Genomic DNA, 23,932 nt, shown 5'->3' with positions numbered 1-23,932 from the left:
CTATTTATCAAAAATGCCTGAAAATGTATTGCAGTTTCCACAAAAATAGTAAGCAGCACAACTGTTTACAACATTTATCATGATAAATCAGCATATTAGAATTCTTTATGAAGAGTACTGGCTGCTGAAAATTCAGCTTTGCTTTTAAAATGTTTTAAAATATACTTTTAATAACAATAATATAAAAACATTTTTAATTCTTTGGAAATGTGTTACAGATGCCGAGAAATGAACTTGCTCAGCACATGCAGGAATTTACACAGATGCACATGCGTTACATGGCGGAGTTTCTGCGCAGCCAGTCTCTCAATAGCTGCCTAATGCCATCAGTTGCCGCCCATTCATCGTCAGACGAACGTGGTGCCTCTTCCCGGGCGGCAGATTCTTGCCACTGTAAACAGGAGCTGTTAAACCTTAGGGAGACTGTTCTGGAGCTGGAGGGTCGGCTGGTGCGTCAAGATCAGCAGATTCGGGAGCTGTGCATCCACAACGAGACACAGAAAAACCAAGTCACCGAACTACGGCGAAAGCTGAGCTCACTGGAGGAGGCAACCCGAGAGCTAGAAGCCCAGCAGTACCAAGGCGTCTACGTGTGGCGCTTGGAGAACTTCTCACTTCACCTGCGCAACCAAGAGGCCGGTCAGCCCATAGTCCTCCACAGCCCACCTTTCTACACGGGCCGGCCGGGGTACAAACTCTGCCTCCGACTGCATCTCCAAACCCCCAGCGCTCCTCGCTGTTCCAACTACATCTCGCTTTTCGTGCACACTATGCAGGGTGAGTTTGACAGCCAGCTTTCCTGGCCCTTCCAGGGCACGATCCGACTGGCAGTGTTGGACCAGGTCGAGGGGCAGCACCATGTGGAAGTGATGGAGACCAAGCCGGACCTACAGGCCTTCCAGAGGCCCACCGTGCAGCGCAACCCCAAGGGTTTTGGCTACGTTACTTTCCTGCACCTACAGGCGTTGCGGCAGCGTGGCTTTGTGAAAGAGGACGTGCTGTTGGTGCGCTGTGAGGTCACACCACGATTCGATGCTAGCCTCAGGAGGGAGGGGGTCCAACCTCGGGGCCCAGAACCTTCACTTTGAGTTCCTACGTCGCACCTGCATTCTCAAGTTCTCATAGACAGCTAAACATTTCTTAGACTATTTTTGGTACTCCAGGCTTAGTAATGATGGTTGCATAACTCGCAATGCCTGTCTGATGTATACAGATGTTTCCCAAAACATTTTAGTGCAGTGCAATCAGTGGTCAAACTTCTGTATGATTAGCATCACAATTTCACTGAATGACCCGTCAAAGCTAAAGGGTGTAAAAACATTATTTAATGGTGCTGCTTATGTTAGCTTATGTTAAAAGTGTTAGGTTCCACAAATTAATTTCACAATACTACATTCAACTGCTCATGTTTGCTGCCTTACTCACCAACTCAACAGTAGGTCCTGTGAGTTTAAAATGTTTTTGCAAAAAATACATAATTTACCATTTAAAGCATCGTTAGTACACAGCAGCACTGTTTACTGTGACTGTACTGAATGTGGTGCATCATCTTCATTTAACAACTTCAAAATGTCCATATTCTTAAGGTGTGATCACATTAGCGAAGTTTTGACAAAAAAAATTTATTTTCAATAGTGAATCACTGAAGCACAAATTGTTGGTTAACGCTGCAAATCCATGTGACCAATTTAAACTGCCTGGGGAAATCTTTCAGACTCATTTGTATTAAAAGGAGCAATGTGAAAATTCACCAAGCAGAGATCAATGTGATTGCACCTTTAATGCAGATGTCATCTTACTTAATTTGTGTCCAATATTGCTTAGATGTGTGAATGTTTTACATGCTTCATTGAACAACATTGACAAAGTAGGAGTATTTTTAATCTGATGGACTAATGTATGCAAGTTAATCTGATGATTGTATTGACACTGGAAATCTGACAATCCTTTCATATAATGTTCTTTTTTTCATCAAAATATAGTGCTCAAATGTGTCTTTATAAATTATTGTTAAATGTCCTATCTTTCCTGTGCATTTTTAGTGAGATGGTCTTCACTGCAGAACACAAGGTACAGTGGCTGGGGTTGGATCCAGCTTCTCCCACTTTACATATCCCTAAACCTGCCTGTCTCCGCCCCCTGGATCTAAACCTACCCATCTCCACCCCCTGGATCTGAATCCAACTCCTCCCACTTTACATATCCCTAAAACCTACCCATCTCCGCCCCCTGGATCTTGTGTTCTGCAGTCAGGGGCTACTGGATTTCAGAGGTGTGTTCTTCTAGTCACATCTATGGTCTCACAGCTGTCGTCCATCCCAGAATATACTCTGCTAGTAACAGTGAGCAGCTGGATGTCAGAATGAGCATTTGTCACGCTGTGGCGGCGTATGTTTCCCACTCGCTCTAGGTATACCTCCCCTTCTTGTTCCATTACAGGGGACAGCAAAGAGCCTTCAGAGATATAATGAGTAATCCTTATCTCAGGATGACTCTGGTGTGCTCTTGTGGTGCTTTGTTCAGTGCAGCCTAGAGGAATGTGAGAAAGTCACAGATTTGTAACCAAAGGTAAAGGGGTTGCGGTCTAAAGATTTTCTAACATGGAACACAAAGGGTGAATTTTTTAAGAATACCATGGGACACTTTGCCATAAAATGAAAGTGAATGAGGACTGGGACTTTCAACTTCAGAAGTCATAAGATAGCTTTGTCTGAGGAAAAAAAATTAGAATGTTGACATAGCAATTAAATGAAGAAGTTAAAGTACTAAAAATGTCTAAAACAAATAAAAATAAAGCTAAATAGAAATAAAAATAAAATAACAAAAGCACATAACATTACTAAAACAAACTCAAATTGAAAACTGAAGATATAAAAGCTAATTCAGTCAGTATATAAATACTAAAATATCACTGGTCTGATTTAATGAATCAATCTTTTGAGTTACGTTATATCTTTTCAGTGAATCGTTGATTCAGCTTACAAATCTGAATGAAACAAATGGTTGTCTGAAATCTCATACCCTGATAGCGCACGTACATCTCTGAGACGTCCATTTGATGTGCGTGTTTACTTCTGGAAGACGTAAGAGTGTTTGCTCATCTGCAATACGTCTATAGGATGTTTCCTGTCAGATGTCAAATAGACGTTTAGAAGATGTCTTTAAGATGTTTATGAGTTAGAATGAATGTAAAACTGACATCTTAAAGACGTCTATCAGATGTTTATAAACAGCAGATGCTTTCCAGATGAAGTGATCTTTAACAGACATCTTGCAGACGTATGTGTGCTATCTGGGTCTGTTTAGTAAGTACTTTTTAAATTAATTTTATTAGTTTCATTAGTAATTACAGTGCATTTGTGAAAAAAAAAATGTTCTGTGTGTAGCATGATGAAATCCAGACGTACATTCGCCATGTTTTTTTCGTGACCTACCAGTGTCAGTTGTGTCGCTTCACTGCTATTCACAACTCCTCTCTTGTGGCTTCATGGAATACTAAAAGGCTCCACTGAATGTGCACTTCAGAATCTCATCCGAGTACTTTTCACCTACCATTTTATGAATATTGTGAATTCAGATTTTCTACTCATTTCACATGCTGTTTTTTGCCTATTATATAGTAAGGAAGTATTTGATTTCAGATGCAGCCAAACTCTGAATGATTTATTCACAGATCAGACCAATCCAGTTCTCGAGTTTAACTCACCGACTCAATGATCCAGTCACAATGGTTAATAGCCCACTAGAGAGGATGATTATCAGTGAATTAACATAAATTTGTGTCTGTTCATCATACAAAGTTAGCATATGACTTCAGAAGACTTGAAATGTACCATTTGTTGTTTGGACCAGTCATGTGGGTTTGGAACATTTTTGAATTTTCGCAAAAAATAAGGTCTGTGTTCAACAAAAGTTTGATGCACATTTTGATACATTTCACAAATTAATACAACTTTTATGAAATTTGAAGCCTAAATACAATTGCCAGGAATAAAAAGCTAACCTTAGGCTATAAGCAAAATACACTACAGTTGCACGACTTCAACATCACCACCACCAAGCTTCTAACAACTATTTCGTCTTGCAGTGAAAGTGACTTTTGAAGGCCAAGTATGGTAACCCATACTCAGAATTTGTCCTCTGCATTTATCCCATCCAAGTTAGTGCACGCATATTAGGAGTACTGAACACACACACTGCAAACTGTGGACACACACCTGGAGCAGTGGGCAGCCATTTTGCCGTGGCTCCGGAGAGCAAATGGGGGTTAGGCGCCTAGCTCAAGGGCACCTCAGTCATTTCCTGCCGGTACTGAGAATCGAACCTGCAACCTTTGGGTTACCAGTCTGACTCTCTTACCGTTAGGCCATAACTGCCCCCATTTTTCTTTTAAGTCTTTATAAAAAAAATTCCCTGAAAGTGTGAGTTAGAATAGTTTGCAAGAGCGCAATTATAAACACAATGAGGCCGTGAAAGCACATAGATGAGTTTACCTGTTCGGTGTGATAACATTAATGTCCCAGACAATGTCTGCAGTCCCATTTAGCAACTTGTTAGCAACAGCCTTTTTTAAGACATGTAAAAGCTTTAAAAATCATGAGGGGGATATTACTGGTGTGTTTTATGTCACGGAATAAAATGTATAAATATCTTGAACTTGTGTTCACCACAGACCTTATTTCCGGCTTTTAAACCTAAATCTAATTTTAAAAAAAAGAACCCACTGACTTCGGGGCGATAGAACCAGAAGTACTAAAATGCTGACTTGTTTCCTGGTTTTGGCCTACAAAAACACATCATCCCTGCAGAACTCTATTGTGAAAGCATTTTGAGATGGCAACAGAACAGAATAGATTAAACTATGATGAATCAATGTGGGTCTTCCTACTTGTGTGCCTGCAGTTCCATAGATAGGGTGTGACCACTAGCGCCACCAGACTCTCAAGTTGGCAATATTCCTTTGAAGGGCCTCTGGATTCCTGAATACCCTACACATACGTAAGAACAGACATGAATAATAGAGATAGTTATACAGATGGCTATTCAGCATGGGTTTGCAGTTAACATTCACCTGTAGCACAAGGAGCATCTGTGTGATGGATGTTGGGATGAGAGACAGATTCTTGCGCAGCAGGTCACCTAGAGAGAGCTTCAATAGGACCAGATCCCTAAAGCCGAGGAGAGCCATCTGTCTCACTGTCAACTCCTGCCCCTGCATACAATGAGAAAGAAACTAAATACATTTTATGCAAAATCAACATATACCACAATTATATAATTAAACAGGAAGTTGGTTTTTAAAACATGTATTGTGCCTAAACACTATTTAAAATCATTCTTTAAAGTAGATGTAAGACTTCCCTTTTCTTTGCTTTTCTGGCTGTGAGAGTTCATGTTCTTGCCCAGAACAGAACCATACAACCAATCCAAACTGTATGCTAACTGTCAATCATTTTTGATGATAGTGGTCCTGACAGAACTTGAAATGAGAGTTAGTTAACATGTAGTTGCAAAGTTATGTCTAATGTGGACCATCAAAATAAAGTGTAACCGTCTGCCTTATGAGCCTGCGGTGTTTCTTCACTGCCTTCTTTCTTTCTGACCTGTTTTCCAGCTTTTCATTGAAGGAGCCAGAAGGATAGATGTCATCCCACTCATCCCAGTTTTCATAGTTGACTTTGGCATGCTGGTGGACATTAGAAGCAGCAAAAGAAAGGTGCAGTATCCATCTTTGTCAACTGTTCATCAGTGCAGATGGGGTCGGATGCCTTATGAACCTGCAAGGTTTCATCTTTGTCTTGTTTCTATCTACTGAACTGCTTTCCAGCTTGGAGCCAGCAGCATATATGTCATCCCACTCATCCCAGCACTCAAAGATGTGGAGTTTCTTCACTGCCTTCTTCCTTTCATCATTAAAGGAGCAAAGAGAATATGTGTCACCCCACTCGTCCCAGCATTAACAGAATGCTTTGCTGTTACAGGAGATCTTGGACAGATCACATCTGGCAGGCTCTGACTGTTGACTGTCTTCTTCCAGCCATCATCCCATATACTGCATTCAACATCCTCATCCCAAATTTCATCAGCCATTGTATCTCCCCAGTCAATCACTTCATCCTACTTGTTCCACAACATCTAGTAGTCTTCGTTGGACCACAAAACGGAGAACTGTACAACACTTTCCATTTCTATCTTCAAAACTTCAGATGCACAACTCAGACATGTATCAAGAAATATGAAGCAGTGCAGTACAGAGCGGTGATTGTGCTCAATTTACAGTGTCTGTGGAATGCTATAAGCCCACCATAGACATTTAGGGGGACACGTCTCCCCCAATAATTAGAAATGGCCAAACTACTGGTTTGCCTCAGCAGTCTAACAATGCTCATCAATGTCAAAATAACTGATAGTCAATCAAAGACATGGTTATGGCCTTGGATAACAGCACCATGCAATATACAATACTACAGACAACCTTTTACATTGTGAGTAAATCACTTGCATATTAACTAACTTTCTAAATTTCACAATGTCTGTGAATTGTCTGTCGCTACCATTGCTAAGAGTAAGTGTCATTCTGTGTCATTTTGTGAAGAGAGGCTGATTTGATTTGGAATGTGTACACACACACACACACACACACACACACACTATATATATATATATATATATATATATATATATATATATATATATACTGTATATGCACACACAATAAAGCAAGGATGCATTATATTGATCAAAAGTGATGCATATGTACAACTTTGATGGGCAGGGTTTAGCATTTTACAAAATTTTTGACCAAATAAATGCAGCCTGGAATTTCTGGATTTCTTTCAAAAACATTTTACAAAATCGTACTGCTCCCAAACACTTGAAAGGTATTGTATAAAGTATGTAATATCCTTACAGCTTCTCATGAATCAGGATTTAGAGTATAAAAGGTGAAATTCATTTCACGTCAGTCTGTGTTTGATATGTGCAATCTCTGGCCTTGCTGGGACACATCTGATGTTTCAAATGTAGACCTCGCCGAAGTGTTTGAACCTATTTACTAGACAGGGAACGCCAAGCTCACAAGCAGATTTACCTGCAGAGGATATAAAATAGCCTGTAAAGTAGGTAGGATCTCAGAGAAAAATCTGTCCCACACCTGGGCCAAAACAAAAAGCTGTCTCTCTCCAGACTCTCCTAAGAAAAAAAGATCATGTTAAAGGCCTGTTTCATGATAAACACTCATACACATTCAGTAGATCCACCAGTCTCACCTTGATGCTTTTGTATCTCATCCAAAATGATTGATAGACCTTTGGTCAAAATCTGATTCTGCAAACAATCAAGTGAAGCAATATTAGCATGTTTTTCTCCTACCAGTATTGCATTTATTTATTAATTTTTAACCAGGAAAAGAACAGCATGGCTCTGGGAACTGACAAATTAAAGCACCTGGAAATACTCTTTGATAAAGAAGCCCATATCTGTCCTTAGAAGCTGCCTGCATGGATGAAAGCAAACATCTGCTTAATGTAGTTATTACACATTTTAAATATGATTTTATCATGTGTTTATACCTGGTATTTTGATTCAATGCGTATAGCTCATTCGGCTGTAGTTGTTCTCCCTTGAACACCTTAATAACAGCAGCAGAGATTCTAAAGAAGAAACAGCATTATGCATTTGAATGTTTTTGAATACTGAAATAAGACAACAGAAATACAAAAAATACAGATATACCTTTAAGGCCAATTCACACTGCACTGATAAACTGAAACAGACACTTTGTCAGGTTTTGTCAGATCAGTGTGTTACCCATTGGAGTCCGTTGGTGTCTGTCGGAGCTTGTTTTCACCAATTGAACATGCTGAATGAGAATTAGAATGTCTGAGTGAGAAGTGACATGCAATCTGGTGACTGTCTGTGTTTGTCTGTGCAGTGTGAATTCGGCCTTTAGAGGCAAAAAGAAGAAATATGAAAATGTCTATACTTATTTGTAAGAGCAATGCTGGGACCCTGCAGGTTGGTGTCAATGGATGGAGCTGCTGAATGGAGGTCTGTTAGAGCAAGAGTTCAATGAATTAGCCTGTAAGGAAGTTTCTTTTTCATAGCTCAGACATGTTACATAACCGACTGCTATGTATTTTCACAGCGACAATGCCATTTCCAGGTTTTTAGAGCTGTGTGAAAGTAGACAGGTGGATCTGACACATTACTGTTTGAGAATCTACTTCCTGTGGTGCACCAACTTCCTGTTACTAACTGTCCTGTTCTGTTTACATCTGTTCACTCATTAACCTCAAATCAACTCAACACTGCGTCTTGTTCATTTGAGGATCTGGCACACTGACAAGAGCACAGCGGGATACAGCAAAATAATATCAGAAAACTACAATACAATACAACTAAAATAAGTTATGGTTGTGGTGCAGTGGACTGTGCACATGCTCAGGATGTGTAAGGATCAGTGATACCCAGGTTTGAGTTAGATCTGGGTCATGTCCTGGTCATATTCTCCTACTCTCCTTGAACAACATCCCAATCAATCAGATTTGAGGGACAGGTTTACAGATTATTTCACGTTTAGGCCTACAACTAGGGTTAAGTGCTTCTAAGTGCATCAGTGTTCTTCATCATTTCCCTCTGATTTTAGGGATAACTTATGAGTAGGGTTAGGTTTAGGGGTAGGGATATGGTTAGCATTAAATTTTCGGACAAAATATGTTGACACAGGAACATGTCTAACTCTGCAAAATCAGGACGTGTGACACTCTACTTGGTATGAAATGAAGGCAAATTATACCAGATGTATACCAGATTGTACCAACAGTTTCCCATTTAACTTTTTTTCTTTATTCTCAACAATTGTTACATCAAACCATATAAATTATTACAAAAAAATAGTAAGAAATCATTTATAGTATAGATTTTTTTGTAGCACACTTTTGTAGTAAGTAAATTCACTTTAAATGTTTGGAACAGAAAACATTGTTCCACATATTGTAATAAAGGAACAAAAGTAATACAGTACATACCAAGCCTGTCCATCACAGTGCAGAAATGAGTATGATGTTAGCAGAGTCCCTTTCAGCTTCACTACATAATCTAGAACAGGTGTTCTGCCTTAAAAAAAACACTGTGGGTTCACACAGAGTGAATGTGTCCTCACGTAGTTCTGGTATTCTTACTGAAAACAGACTTTTCAAAATCCTTGTTTTCCCTTGAGGCTTGTTCTGACATCCCCTGTGCACACTGGGTAAATTTGCCTAGTCAACTGGTTACTGATTCATTAGCTATGAGAACCGTATCGGTCATTCTTGATAATGAATAATCAGTGTCTTCCTGTGTGAAACAGTGTGACGTTTACACTGTGAAGGATTTTAAGAATATACACTACTGTTCAAAAGTTTGGGGTCAGTATATATATATATCCTGAACAAAAAAAGAGTATCATGGTTTCCAAAAAAATATTAAGGAGCCCAACTGTTTTCAAAATTAATAATAGATGATAATTCATAATAATTTGAAAATGTTTCTTGAGCAGCAAATCAGCATATTAGAATGATTTCTGAAGGATCATGTGACACTGAAGACTGGAGTAATGATGCTGAAAATTCAGCTTTGCCATCTCAGGAATAAATCACATTTTAAAATATATATTCAAATAGTAAACAGTTATTTTAACTTGTGCTAATATTTTACAATATCACTGTTTTTTTAAACTGTATTTCTGATCAAATAAATGCAGCCTTGGTAAGCATAAGAGGCTTTTTTCAAAAACATAAAAAAATCTTACCGACCCCAAATTTCTGAATGATAGTGTGTACATGTACGTCTAGTCAACTGAAATGAGGACGTCAAGGGCTCAGACTGTGTAGCATTCATACAATTCCTCAAAATGGTAATTCAATTTAAAATGTTCATTTTACTGAAACAGTTTGGCTGGGTGTTGATAGAAGAAAAAGAAAAATCTAATATTCTTCTACCTAGAAAAATGTTAGCAAATGTTAATAGTGATAATTATTATATAGTGCTATATAGCTACAAAAAAGACACAAAACAGAAAATTTGTACAAGAAATAACGGCAAAATCAAAATAAAAACAAAATCTGCACATATTTTGTCTTTCATTTTGTTGCCTGGACTCTCAATTACAATGACATACTATAACTATTGATATCCTATTTCTAGTAAATGATAAAAAAATGCATAATAATATAGCCAGATCACTGATCAATGTAAGGCAGTTTCTTTTCGGCACCATATCCTGAATGTCCTGATGGCTGCTGTTGTTTGGCTTCCTGTGGTTGTAGGTTTCTGGAGCTGCTGGCAATGGACCCTGTGAAACACAAAGGTAGTGTAGTGTTACCTTGAGCGAACAAAAACTGTGTGACAATGGAAAGAAGACACTCAGACAGAGTTATAGAGAGAGAACAAATAAGATACAAAGATAAGGAAGAAGACACAATATGAAGAAGGGCAGCATAATAGTAAAGGAAGCCTCACGTGGGGCTTTAGGCGCGTCTCTGTCACACTTCAGAGTACTTTTGTGGAAACACTCCGCAATCCAAGACAACACCTCTCCACAATACCTCACCTACAGATGAAGTTACATGTTCAGTGAAGTCATTTAACATCTTAAATGACGAATCTCAAAAGACATTAAAGTCTGCATGAAATGGAAGTTACGATAGTCTTTTTATCCCTATTGTGATCTAGGGCAGGGCGTGATTTTGTCCATTGGGAATTGATTGGATAATTGGATTGTTGTGGAAAAGATTACGAGAGCACATGAATATTTATAATAAATACTGCAGTAAAATTGTCAATTTTGATTTCATGGTGACTTTAAGTTCATTCACCTCAGTCTCCACTGTTGCCATGCGCTTTTCTTGATCCTTGAAACCCCCAACCAACCTCAGCAAACTCTGTACCCTATGAAATGATACACGCAAAAAGTAGATTAAAATGGTTATTAATACACTCATTCTGCATAGACTTGCAGTTAACACACTTATCTGATGAAATAGTGCCAAATACACATGGTCATACTTTGCTTAAATGCTATGAACTGCAGCTATGCTAATTCCTCTCCTTTTGCTTCCCTGTTTCTACCTCAGGTTTCTACCACAGATTGCACTAGCTCCAGTTTGGATTCAGCCTTTTGCAACATTTTCAGGCAAAACCGACAATTGCGAAGATTTCAGATTACGGCAATTTTGGATTGACACGCAAAACTTTCAATAAAACATTACAAGCATTACAAGCATAAGTATAACTAACATGCTTGTTATTTTAGCTTAACTAAACACATGAAGTTAACTAACCACATAGCGTACTATATTATAGCTCTATATTACTGCCATATAAACATTACTTTGCTACACTCATCTCTGGCTGATAACAGAATACTTCCTAAATTGAAACACTGAAACAAGTATTTTTTGTAAAGCTGCTTTAAAACAAAATTGTGGAAAGCGCTATACAAATACATCTCATATGTGTATAGCATTTGAATGTGACTCACTTAGAGGAAGTGTATCTGAGTCTCTCTCCACTGCTCTCCCTATGCTCTCGTTCCAGTTTAGCCAGGTAGTTCTCCTTCTGCACTGTCTCCCATGTCATCAGCTTCTGGTCCAGGCCAGATGGTAGTTCCCTCTCTGACCACAAGAATAGAGGAACAAACATTTGACCACAAATTTCCTGACTTGTTCTATTTTGACCTGTCATGTTATTTAGACTGGTACTTGCTTGACTTCATCAAAAGTATTATGAATTATCAAAATAATCTGTACAGGAAGTACACAACCAGTGTGACGAATGACTTACCAAGCAGATCCTGCTTGGTTTCTGTTGTTCTGACGAGGCTGAGGAGAGCTTGAGAGATGTGGCTGATGATGATAAAGGGTGGGGCTAGTGCCGGGCGGCTGTGGTATTCAACAATCAGGTTATAGCGTTGAAACTTCCAGAAGATGTCTGCATTCTCCTGCACCACCTGGAAGGTGTAGCTGTGGAGAGGTGACATGCTTGGTTACATTCATGACAATGTTTCCTGGAAAAGTAGGTTACATTTTATTTTGATGGTCCCCTTTAGACATTCTATTAACTATAAGTAACTTTGCACCTACATGTCAACTAACTCTCATTAGAGTATTAGTAGTCTGTTAGTAGACTTTTAGGTTAGGGTTAGGTGTTAGAGTTTGGGTTAGAGTTTGCAAAGTTACTTGCAAAGTGGACTCTGACCTGAACATGGCAATAAGAAGGTTGAGCAGCAACACATTTGTGACCAGCAAATAGATGACGAGCAGCAGAATGACCAGCCAGTTGGCGTATATGTTTGGGCAGGGTGGCAGAGTGCCTAAGATGATCTCCTGCACATCAGTAGTGCAGTTATCATCTGACATCTTTTCCGCTGTGAAGATATGTGGAGAAATATAGTCAAGAATAAACTGCAACAGCTCCACCTAGAGGTCAAGTCGAATAACTACAAATTCATTTAGATGAAAGAACAAATGCTGATGCAATAAGTCTACAAGTTGAAGTACTAAAATGACTAAAACCTAAACATAAGAAATATAAAAAAATAACAAAAATGACAAAAGCATATAAACAATTACTACAATTTAAACTAAAATTGAAATGAAAACTGAAAATAAAAAATAAAAAATAAAAGCTATAAAAATTCAGCCCCAACAGTGAGCTACAATGTGCTCAAAGCAAGATTGTATAAAGAATATATAGTGTACCATCTATTTCCTCCAGAGGAATCTGTCCAAATATATGAAGATATGGGCGGTACAGCGCCCTGCGGAAGACCCAATCGATGCGCGGGTCATTGGGGTGCAGAAGGGCCTGTGTCGTCACTCCATACGCTACCAGCCACACGGTGAGGAAGAAGAGGAAGAAGAACACGTCCTTGATCTGTAAAATCATTAAAAAACACATGGGGTTAAACAGATGTTTCTTTATAGTTTTTCATTTTAAATCAGACAATGATCATTTTTACCATTCTTTCCACAATGATGATTTTAGGCCCGAGTTGCTTATGAATAGCAAAAATGTGGATGAGTCTTAAGGTGAAAACCATGAAGTCCAAAGCAAGAACAGTTCGGCCAGCATCATAGGTGCTTGTGGCCATCCTTAAGACAAAAAGAATTCAAATGAAGCACAATGCTACTCCTAACACTGCTCATAAAACAGCACTATTTGATCAAAATACCTGCATGACAATCCCACCACGAACAGACAGATGGCCACCATGTCACATTTGTTCCAGTTATCCTCCACATATAGCTTCATCTTCTTTAGAATACTCATGTCCTCATCCGTGAAGAAACTCTGTGCATCAGAAAGTGTTAAAAATCATACACTGAATAGCAGCTTTGCACAATACAACTGTACTGTGTTGTACAACAAAAAAGAAAAAAAAGATTGTGGACTTTAGGTGGTCCATCAACTAATTTCTCCCCAATATGACACCAAGAAAAGGTCTCAGTAAAGAATTTACTGTAACACTTTAGTATAGGGAACACATATAAACTATTAATTATGACTTTTCCCTCAATAAACTCCTAATTCACTGCTTATTAATAGTTAGTAAGGTAGCTGTTAAGGTATTGGGTAGGATTAAGAATGTAGAATAAGGTCATCCAGAATAAGGCATTAATATGTGCTTAATAAGTACTAATAAATAGCCAATATTTTAGTAATATGCATGCTAATAAGCAACTAGTTAAAAGACCCTAAAATAAAGTGTTACTGAATTTACTGATTGAAATGCTCAGTGTTTAGTGCTCCACACGCCCTGATCAACCAGTTCTGCATCTCTGTCATTGAATCTGTACTCTTCTCATCCATAATAACTGTCTGATACAGCATATTTTGTATCATCACATATGAAGAAGCCACACCTCTGCACATTAGGCACCCAGCAGAAAGAATCAATCATTGGCTGACATTTATCATTCCTCCAGGACTCAGACAATGAGTAAGAGTCTGGAAAATGGGTAGGTAAGATTATCAATGTGAGTTTACACCCTGGTCACCAAATCTCATACCTCAAATGATCATTTCAGATCCATCAAAACAAGAACAGACACAGTATATTTCCCTTTGCTGCCACTGTTATGAACAACTTCCCTGAATTGGATATGCTCCTTAACCCTTCTCTCGTTTTTGCTGGCACTGTTTGTTCAGCTGCTTGGGGACACTGGCCAGTTTACTGCCAATCTGCATTTGTACCTGTTATTTCAAGTGAACCCTACACTCCACTCTGTATGTGTGTGTTCATTGTTAGTATTGTATTGTGTATTATATATTTTGTGTATTTTCCTGCATTGTATTGTATTATAATATATATGGCATTTTGTATTGTACTGTATTGTATGATGAATGTTTTGTGCATTGCATTTTTTACTGTATTTTTGTCATGTATTGGTGTTTGAAGTTGTAAACTCAGACTGTTAGACTTTTGAAAGGCACTTCATAAATAATATTAACACATTTCTATTTGAGGAAATACTTATGGCTAATTTATACCGGACAATGAAATGTATTATTATTATTAAAATCTACACTTAAAGCACAGAAATTACAGTTCTGCACCTTGTTCGCTGGCTAAATTAAAAACAATTTTGAATTCATAAGTAATTCATAATTCAAATCTTAATGGTGCACAACCTTGTAAGAGTAAATGTGTGAAAATCTGCCAAAACTTGTGCTGTTCTGGAGGTGCGTGACTTGAAATCAATGCTACTTTAGTATTATTTACTTACTATTATTGTATTTATTAATATTCTAAATTAGCTTTTACAAATTTACTTTTAGTAATTTCAGTTTGTTTTATTAATTTTGATATTTAGTAGTTTTAGAATATGTAATGTTTATTATTTTTTTTAATATTTCTATTTGGATTGACTTTTTATTTCAGTTTTAGTTTCAGTAAACATAAACTTATTTTATTTCAGTTAGTTGCCAAGGCAGCATTTCTAAAATTAGTTTACATTTTCTCATCAAATATTTCTATTTTATTTTAGCTTTATTTCAATTAACGAAAACAGTTTTAGTTTTAGTTAACAATAACAACACTGCTTTACATATTCTGAAGAATCATAATATTAGAATACTGGAATTATATTTCTGATCATATTGGATAAATCAAGCAATCACATATGCCATACTTCTTCTATAAGCAATATCAACAGAGAACCATGCAAGACACAACATACACACAAGCACAATATAAAAACAACCACACACACATATGTTAAATTATAGACCATAGACATTTAGTCCTACTTGTCGGATTTCCTCCAACACCAGGGTAAAGACCCAGAAGTAGAGGATGATCTCAGCTGCAGATGGGCCGTTCGGTGGTGGGGGCCGGAAGTCCAGGAGGAGCACGTAACTGAACAGAATGAGGAAGGCAAAGTACATGATGACATTCCCCATGAACACAGTGACTGGAGCACTCCAGAAACGATTCCACCGTCGCAGCACAACATGAATGAAGGTTGCACTGCAGCTCTGCACTGTAGGGTCACCGCCACCTTCACTGGGGAAAAAAAGATGAAAACAGTTTTGTAGAGTTCTTCACTGTAGTTTGTATCTATTCCAGTATGAAATAGAGACTTACACCGGGTCCTCGTCTGTGAGCATCAAGGCTCGCTCTGTTTCCAAACTGTCCAGCTCATCAAACGGCTCCCCTTCACCTTGGCTCACTTGCTCTATTGCACTGTGACACATACACACATATATGCTCATAACACTCAATGAATCAAAAATCAGTTTAAATGTCATACATGGAATTAATAACAACAAATATACCCACTTGAACTTGATGAGACTGGTCCAAATAAGGGGAGGGATGAAGAACGTGAGCACAAGTCTAGAGATGGCAGTGTCTGTCCTCATGGCTCCCCACCAGACTTTGGTCAGGAGGGCCTGTGCAAGACAATCCAGGTAAGGTTGGTCATAGGGATAAGGCTGGCATGAAAATGTAAGAATTAGGCATAAGCTGTTACCTGGACACCATCATGAGCAAAAAAGCATTTGGCATCTGCCACAGTGGCGAGATTCAGGACAGTTGCTTTGCTCCAACAGCGTGTTTTCCTCACCAGAAGGGAATAGGCTCGGTCTTCACTGTTTGAATAACACTCACTGAACAGATCTGACAGAAAAGTGCAGGTATCAGGACTGACCGCTCTGGTAGTTACACTTAATACAGGCTCTTCGCACAGCTTAAAAAAATAGTTCACCCAATAATAAGTAATTTACTCAACCTTTGTCATTAAACCTGCTGAAAAACCTTCAGCATAAACAAGGATGAATTCCATGTTGGTCCAGGCTGGTTTATGCTGGTATAGCGTTGGTCTAGCTGGTGGACCAGAATAGTCATACTGTTCTCTAGCACAACTGAACTGGTGTAGCTCCACAGGAACTCAAACTTCCCATGCTGGGAACCAGCAAACCAGCAACCAGCATCCCATGCTGGTCCCAGCATGCAAAACACACCTATGCTGGTGACCAGCAATACTGAAAAATTTACCCAAAAATTAAAATTTGGTCATCATTTACTTTATTTACCCATATGCCATTCCAAACTTGTATGACTGACTTTCTTCTGCCAAACATAAAATAAGACATTTTGAGAAATATCTTAACATTCTTCAATATATATTCTTTTGTGTTACGAAGATAAAAGTAAGTAATACAGGCTTAAAACATGATGGTGAGTAAATGACCCAAAAATGAATATTCTTTCGTCATTTATTCACCGTCATGTCATTCCAAACATTCATGACCTTCTTTCTTCTGTGGAACATAAAAGAAGGTATTTTGAGGAATGATGGGAACCAAACAATTTTGGTCACCATTGTATGGAGGAACAGCGAGACGTCTAAAAATATCTTCTTTTATATTCTGCAGAAGAAAGAAAATCATGCAGGTTTGGAACGACATGAAGGTGAGTAAATAATGACAGAATTATCATTTTTGGATGAACTATCCCTTTAAAATATGGTTAGCTAGTCCCCTCTCAAATGATTTAATATAATGTTTGAATGTTTGGGCTCTTCACTAGCAGCGAGTCTGTGGTTGGTAGTGGTGTGATTCTCACCCATAGCAAACTGCTCATACTTGGCATTCTTCATACTGCGAGCAGACTCTGCTTCAGTAGCCAGATGGGCCATCTCCTTCATGATCTTACAGCCCACCAGAGCAGCTGCCACAGCCTCCGGGCCCTAAAACACACAAATGGTTATTAAAGATGAATGTACAATAATGCATTGAATAAGTACTGTACATAAAGTAGAAATAAGCACAATTATGAACTGCAAGACTGCAAAGACATAAGCAGTAAATTCATTCAGTGTTGATTATCAGCTTCTCAGCACTTTTTTCCATTCAAATTGCTATATGTTTATTGACCCTTATAAAGTTTGATATGTAAACCCTACTGAGGTCAGTTGTGATACTTGACTGGTAATCAGTGGGACTTCAGGAAGTAGCTTCTGATACAGTCTAAAGAACAAATTGTGAGCATGTAAATGGACTTAGTTCATGAAAATTAGCTCATCGCTTATATTGGTTTATTGACCCACCATGGCCCAGAAGTAGTTTGCCATTTCCTGCCTATTCTGCAGAATAGCCCAAATGAAGAGGTCTCTCCAAGGGTGCTCACAACGTCGGTCCATGTCTGGGAGGTTTTTCTGGCTGTGGAAAAGCCGGCCTTTCCCCATCCTTTCCTGCAGCAGATACACATAATATAGCAGGATGGTAGCATGATGTGTTATGTGGTTAAATGGTTAGTTCACCCAAAAATGAAATTTCTGTCATTAAGTACTCACTCTCATGTCATTTCAAACCCATAAGACCTTCATTCATCTTCGGAACACAAATTAAGATATTTTTGATTAAATCCGAGAGGTTTCTGAACCACACATAGGCAGCAACGTCATTGCGCCTTTCAAGGCCCAGAAAGCTAGTAAAAACATTGTTAAAATAGTCAACGTAACTACAGTGGTTCAAACTTAATGTTATGAAACAACGAGAATACTTTTTGTGTGCAAAAACAAAACAAAACAGCTGCTCACGTGTACAACATCGGCCAATACTGAGTTGGCGTTCTGACGTAGAACCCAGAAACGCTGCACTGTCTCTACAACGTAAACTGTAGGAGAATGACAGGGAAGAAACAATTTTTTTGTGTTTTTGCGCACAAAAAAATTTCCGTCGCTTCATAATATTAAGGTTGAACCACTGTAGTCACATGGACTATTTTAACGATGTCTTTGCTACCTTTCTGGGCCTTAAAAGTGCAATGACTTTGCTGCCTATGTGTGGTTCAGATACCTCACGGATTTCATCAAAATTATCTTAATTTGTGTTCCGAAGATGAACTAAGGTCTTACGGGTTTGGAATGACATGAGGGTGAGTACCTAATGACAGAAATGTCCTTTTTGGGTAACCTAACCATTTAAAGGCTCACTCACCGCTGGAAGTTTTTGGTAGAAACCCTTACAGGTGTCATCAAGAAAGTCTTTAAGGACTTTGGAGACCTCATGGAAGGTGAAACGAGGCCTGCGGTCACCTGGTTCAGTGTGGGGGTGCCCTGACATCCGTTTGCTGGCCAAATGAACCTGTTTCTCCTGATGCTTTTTCAGGAGCAGAGTGTGAAGGAGGTTTTTCTCAGACACAGAGCAGTAGAGCTCCTGAAGACGGCCATAAGTTAGGAACTCATTTATGTTCACACCATTATCAATAAACAGACGCACAAAGTCAGGTTTGTCATTCATCAGTGCCTCCATCATCACCTCCTCCAGGTCCTGAGCCTAAAAGAGAATAAAGAAATATTGTGTATAAGAATCCAAAACAAGTATTGATCATTTAAAACAAAGAAAAAAAACTTTAGTTTTAAGTTTAATTCTCACACTCCATGCCACATCTCCACTGAAGATCTCGCTTTTAGCGATGTCTACCCTATTCCAGGCCACAGCCAGTTTCAACTCATCCAGGAAGTCCTGCGCTTGCTGACTCTGACTCTTACATGCTGAGCCCAGACAAAGACAAGAACGATTATAGACTCACCTACATCATTATACAGAAATTTATCACTTAAAAGCATTCAAATAAGAGAAAGATAATTGCTCAAGTTGTTTGCTTTAGTTAGTAATAAAATAATGGTTACTCACCCTTAACCAGTGCTTTGAGAATCACTGTGTCCAGTTCGGAATCCTGCTCTGGGTCATGCACTGTCAGCAGGTGACCATGGTCCAATATTCTCTGGATCTAATAGACAAAATCTGAGAATTTTCACAAAAAGTAGCTATATGTTGTAAAAAAAAACTAACTATCTAACTATCAGTTGTCCATTACCAGTTTGACCCAGGAAGGGATTTCAGTGCTGTGTAGGCCATTAGGGAAGGTGTTTATCAACAGTTCTTGCACCATATCAGCATCCCAGCATCCTCTGTCCATCAGGGTCACTAAAATATCGGCGACTCCTCCTGAGCCAGCTAAAATCAGCCAGGGTATTGAATTCTGAATATTCTTGTACATTTTCTGTAAGACGGGAATAAAAGTGGATATTACCAATCTGGGAGAACAACATGCCACAATAAAACACTTACAATATTCAGTATCAATTCATTAGATATGTTTTATTAATAAAGTGACCTGTAATATCCTTGGCTCTCCATGAACCAGAAGACACAAAACAGGGATTTCTATACTGCCTGTGCCTGTTAGAACAATGAACTCATTATCTCAGAGCACGAGAAGATAAAAATTTGCAGAATTTAGAAAGGCGGTTGAAAACAAACTGTGTCTTAACTTACCCCCATATCCTGTGCGCTGCAGAGAGATGTGTTTGAGCATCTTGACTCTCATCTCAGCAGTGGTTCCAGGTCTCTGGGGGTCCTCATCCACCAGGATCAAATGGGAATGATTGCAGTCCAAGGAGTACACTGCACCGTGGGGAAGATCCTCATATGGGTATGTTGTTGGATGATCAGGCTAAATAAAAATAACAATTTATAAAAATTAAACAATGTGTTTCTTATAAAAAGTGATGTAAAAAGTAAACATTAAAATTATTAATTAAGTTAATAATAGGAGTTGTAGGCCAACCCGGAAATAAGCACCACTCTGATTCCCTCAACAAAAAGCCAATAGGATTTTTCCATTGGCTTTTGGATTAATACAGAAAATAAGCCCTGTGACCAACAAAAATGTACGATTCTTCCACATTTTGTTCATCAAGATAATCATCACAACTTTTGTGAATTTTGAAGGCTAAATACAATGTCTAGAATTAAAAAGCTAAAGTAAAGCAATAAACACCACAGTGACTTCAACATAACCGCCACTCAGGATCTGGCAATCTTTTCAATCTTTATTAAATCTACAAGTTGGAAAGTTTGAGTTAAAATAGTATTTCCTGTATATTATATATATATAATTTCCTGTTCCGGTGATGACGTTTAATGTCCCAGACAACTTTTCCCTGTTGAAAAAACAGCATATTATGCTGGTTAGGTATGTTTTGAAGCTGGTTTGAGCTGGTTTATGCTGGTCCTTAGTTGGTCATGAGCTGGTTTAAGCTGGTCCTGAGCTGGAGCTAGCTGTTTAGGACCAGCTTAGGACCAACACATGACCAGCTTAAACCAGCTCATGACCAGCTAAGGACCAGCATATACCAGCTCAAACTAGCTGCCATGCTTTAAAACATACCTAACCAGCATAATATGTTGTAGTCCCATTTAGGCACTTGTTAGCAACCTAGTTCAAAACATGTAAAAAGCAGGAGTAGGGTATTACTGATGTATTTTATGTCATAGAATAAATGTTCAACGTGAAAATATCTTGAACTTCTGTTTACCACAGACCTTATTTCAGGCATATAACCAAATGCCCTTTCAAAAAACTCATTGACTTCAGGACAATGGAACCAAAGTGCTAAAATGCTAACTCTTTCCCAGGTTTTAGGTCCCATTCCTGCAACACTTTATTGCTTAACAAAAAGTCCACATGCTTTTTCCATGCAACTAAATCATCAGATAAATGAAACCATCAAAATGTAGGAGTAATTCAGGTTGATTGGGACACTTTTTGCCATTGAGATGAATCTTTTGAGAAGACCTGTCTAAGAATAAATTCATGTGAGTAGATTGTCCCCACCTTTGCAGACAGCAGCAGATCTCTGTTCTGAATCATGTTCCAGGGAGCAATTCCAATGGCCACCACTCGCACCTTAGAGGAAGTGCTCGCTAGAGAGTGGTCCCTTACGGCCTGACCCAGGTTCTTGGTGATGCCAAAACGCAAACCACTGGTGAGGATCCACGCTCCTAAGAAGGTCAAGGGTCAAAGGTCTGTGACAATCAAAAAGAGATTTTAATTTTTGTTTTTAATGAACAATAAATAATCCACCTGTGCTCTGTGCCGCCTTTACAAGGCCTTTCCTAAGTGTGTCCCTCAACCAGGGCTTCAGCTGAGCTACTTCATCACCGCCCATTAGTGCCACCACCAGATGAGGAGGGGCCAGACCCCACTGCTGAGTCAAAATCTGATAGATTTCTGCTGGTTCTGTGGAGCTGGTCACCCTAACAAACTGGACTGACAAATAAAGTCTGTGAGTAATGTGCACAAGCTTGAACCCATCAAGAACAATGATGATTTTGAGTTGAAACAAAATGATTTTGTAAATATCTGTCCTTATATACCTTGGCCCTGGTCCGACTGACACCGACAAAATCAATATCTCCCAAACGTCCGGCTGTCCAGTGGGGTTTATCAGATCTCTCACTGCCCTTCTCTCCAACACGAACAGCAGACTCGGTAAGTGGGGTGTAACACCGACATCCCACTAAAGAACTGCAAATAGTGACAAAAAAAGGTCAAGCATTTTGAAATGTGTTAAGTATTTAATAGTGATAAGTCATGCTGCAGAACCTGATTTCACTAAGTACAACATTTTCTTGGATCAACATCTTCGTTGATCCTGGAACAACATTCCAATCAATCAATCAATCAGATTTGAGGGACAAGCTCACAGTTTATGTCAAATTTAGGCTTACAATCAGGGTTAATAGCTTCTACATCAGTGTTATTCACCTATCATTTCCCTCTGATTTTAGGGATAACTTATGGGTAGGGTTAGGTTTAGGGGAAGGGATATGGTTAGGACTAAATTTTCAGGATCAACAAAATAGGTTGACTCAGGAACGCATCTAACTCTGCAAAAAAAAGGATGTGCGGTCGTGCCACCAGTCTCACCTGTGTTCTTGGGACTCATTCAACAGTTCCCCACATTGCAGACATCTTCTGCCCTGCCGTAACACAACCTAGAGACAGAATTAAAATGCTGTATTATAGTCCAATCAAATGCAGCTATAGGAGCTGCTGTTCTGCTCAGTGAGGAAATCTTTATGTAAAACAGAAGCAATTTTCATTTTCATTCTTTACACACATGCAAACGTGCCCTCCCTCCTGGTAAAGACTGAGCCACACATGAATTGGGAAAATGACCTGCTTTTTACCAAACTGAGGTAAAGTAAGTGTCAGCAAGAAAGCAAGAAAGCAAGAAAGAAAGAAAGAAAGAAAGAAAGAAAAAAAGACTACTGGACAGACTGCAACTGCATGGTGTTTGAGTATATTGCATAAACATCATAAAACACCCTCGTAAAATTATTCACTGATAGCAGGAAAAATTGATCACCCACAGAAGTTCTCTATGCATTTGACCACTTGGAGTTATTTGCATCCAGGTCAACAGTGATTCGAGCTCAGTTCTCCTCATGTGGTTGAAGAGGCACGGACCAAAAGAGTCATAGTAAAAGCAGTCAGGAACTGAAATGTAATGCTATAAAAACATTTCAGGAGGTTAACAGCATGTGATTGATGTAATCAGATCTGATTAATGTCTTTTCAATCAATTAGTTTTCAGGTTCAGGTATGCATGTCACCTTGCCTGCATGCTTAATGCCAGCCCTTTTTATTGTGAAACCTCCAATTTCCTAATGGTTGCCATTAATTTTATTGTTTTCAAACAAGAGACATTTTGATCTGATTTGATCAATAAACATGCAATTACTCAGTCAATAAGCAGTCATTGAAAGCTGTAAAGCTGTGGTTTAACTATAAATAAAAAGATTATGTTAAACATGGCTTAAATAATAATTGGTTCTTAGAGGGAGGACATAGTCAGGTGTTAAGTATTGAAAAGTCTTGTATGCAAACATGACTGATGTGTGTGGGTTTGTAGAGAGGTGCAGGAGCTGCCCGTGATTTGACTAGGGGAAGGGATGGGGTGTATGAGGAAAAAGCTGTATGCAACACAGCACAAAAACACAATTATTTGCATGAAAGTTCACACAAAGAAATGACATTATGCATCAGGAAACAAATCTTCTAAAAACTTTCAATGCAATGAATGGGGCAGTTCGTTAATTAATGTTTTGTTTTTAACTATCATTATTTAATGTTGTCTTTTCTACTAAAACATGATTTTATCTCTATTTTTGAACAAAACATTTTCTTCAGAGTCAAGTTGTACTTGAAAAAAGTCAGTTCACTGAATTCACAAAATAAAACCAGAGTTCTGTCTTGAAACCATTACCTTGAAATTTCAGAAGCATCTAAGTCTGTGGAGGTATATGAATAATAATTTCAAATGCTAAACTTAACAATCGCAATTAATGTCTTAAAGATAATGTCTAAAAATACTTGCTATTCATTTGACTGCATCTTTACATCTTTTGCTATAAATATCTGCTCAGCAATTTAATTTAACAACTCCACAGAAATGACCTGCAATCTGATGCCAGGTTTTGTGCTGAAAGAGTTCACTTACCAGAGGAGTATCCTGGTGCCCCAGCATATCTGGATGTTGGCTTTGCTCTTGGATCCTCTGAGCTTATTTTGTAGGCCAATACAAGCTTG

The 23,932-nt window shown here is 38.6% G+C and overlaps 3 protein-coding genes across 3 annotated transcripts in view; 1 reads left to right on the top strand and 2 right to left on the bottom strand.

Moving 5' to 3' along the window:
- Positions 1–2,019, top strand: part of traf6 (TNF receptor-associated factor 6) — a 6,213-nt gene extending 4,194 nt beyond the window's left edge. Inside the window, exon 7 of the mRNA XM_051900060.1 lies at positions 219–2,019. Within this exon, the coding sequence (XP_051756020.1) occupies positions 219–1,088 (870 nt within the window). The 3' untranslated portion in view covers positions 1,089–2,019. The remainder of the gene's footprint in view (positions 1–218) is intronic.
- On the bottom strand, positions 1,762–10,130 carry LOC127515906 (proline-rich protein 5-like). Its single transcript, XM_051900061.1, has 9 exons — positions 9,030–10,130; positions 7,985–8,051; positions 7,572–7,652; positions 7,447–7,495; positions 7,269–7,326; positions 7,091–7,191; positions 5,072–5,212; positions 4,889–4,988; positions 1,762–2,529 (listed from the first exon to the last, which is right to left on the bottom strand). Exons 1-9 carry the CDS (start codon positions 9,040–9,042, stop codon positions 2,267–2,269), a joined length of 873 nt encoding a protein of 290 aa, XP_051756021.1. The 5' UTR covers positions 9,043–10,130; the 3' UTR covers positions 1,762–2,266.
- On the bottom strand, positions 9,571–23,932 carry trpm5 (transient receptor potential cation channel, subfamily M, member 5). The gene is made up of 26 exons (XM_051900063.1): positions 23,844–23,932; positions 22,268–22,335; positions 21,715–21,865; positions 21,422–21,602; positions 21,173–21,339; positions 19,831–20,008; positions 19,670–19,734; positions 19,370–19,555; positions 19,186–19,282; positions 18,925–19,043; positions 18,487–18,825; positions 17,595–17,738; positions 17,111–17,234; positions 16,017–16,162; positions 15,824–15,936; positions 15,629–15,727; positions 15,292–15,547; positions 13,214–13,332; positions 13,001–13,133; positions 12,741–12,915; positions 12,238–12,406; positions 11,824–12,002; positions 11,522–11,654; positions 10,857–10,929; positions 10,501–10,591; positions 9,571–10,333 (listed from the first exon to the last, which is right to left on the bottom strand). Exons 1-26 carry the CDS (start codon positions 23,868–23,870, stop codon positions 10,221–10,223), a joined length of 3,645 nt encoding a protein of 1,214 aa, XP_051756023.1. The 5' UTR covers positions 23,871–23,932; the 3' UTR covers positions 9,571–10,220.

The sequence above is a fragment of the Ctenopharyngodon idella genome, chromosome 7 (genome assembly GCF_019924925.1).
Source record: "Ctenopharyngodon idella isolate HZGC_01 chromosome 7, HZGC01, whole genome shotgun sequence".
In the NCBI taxonomy this organism is placed as follows: domain Eukaryota; kingdom Metazoa; phylum Chordata; class Actinopteri; order Cypriniformes; family Xenocyprididae; genus Ctenopharyngodon; species Ctenopharyngodon idella.
Note: the sequence above shows the minus strand (reverse complement) of the source record. Positions and strands in the feature narration are given on the sequence as shown.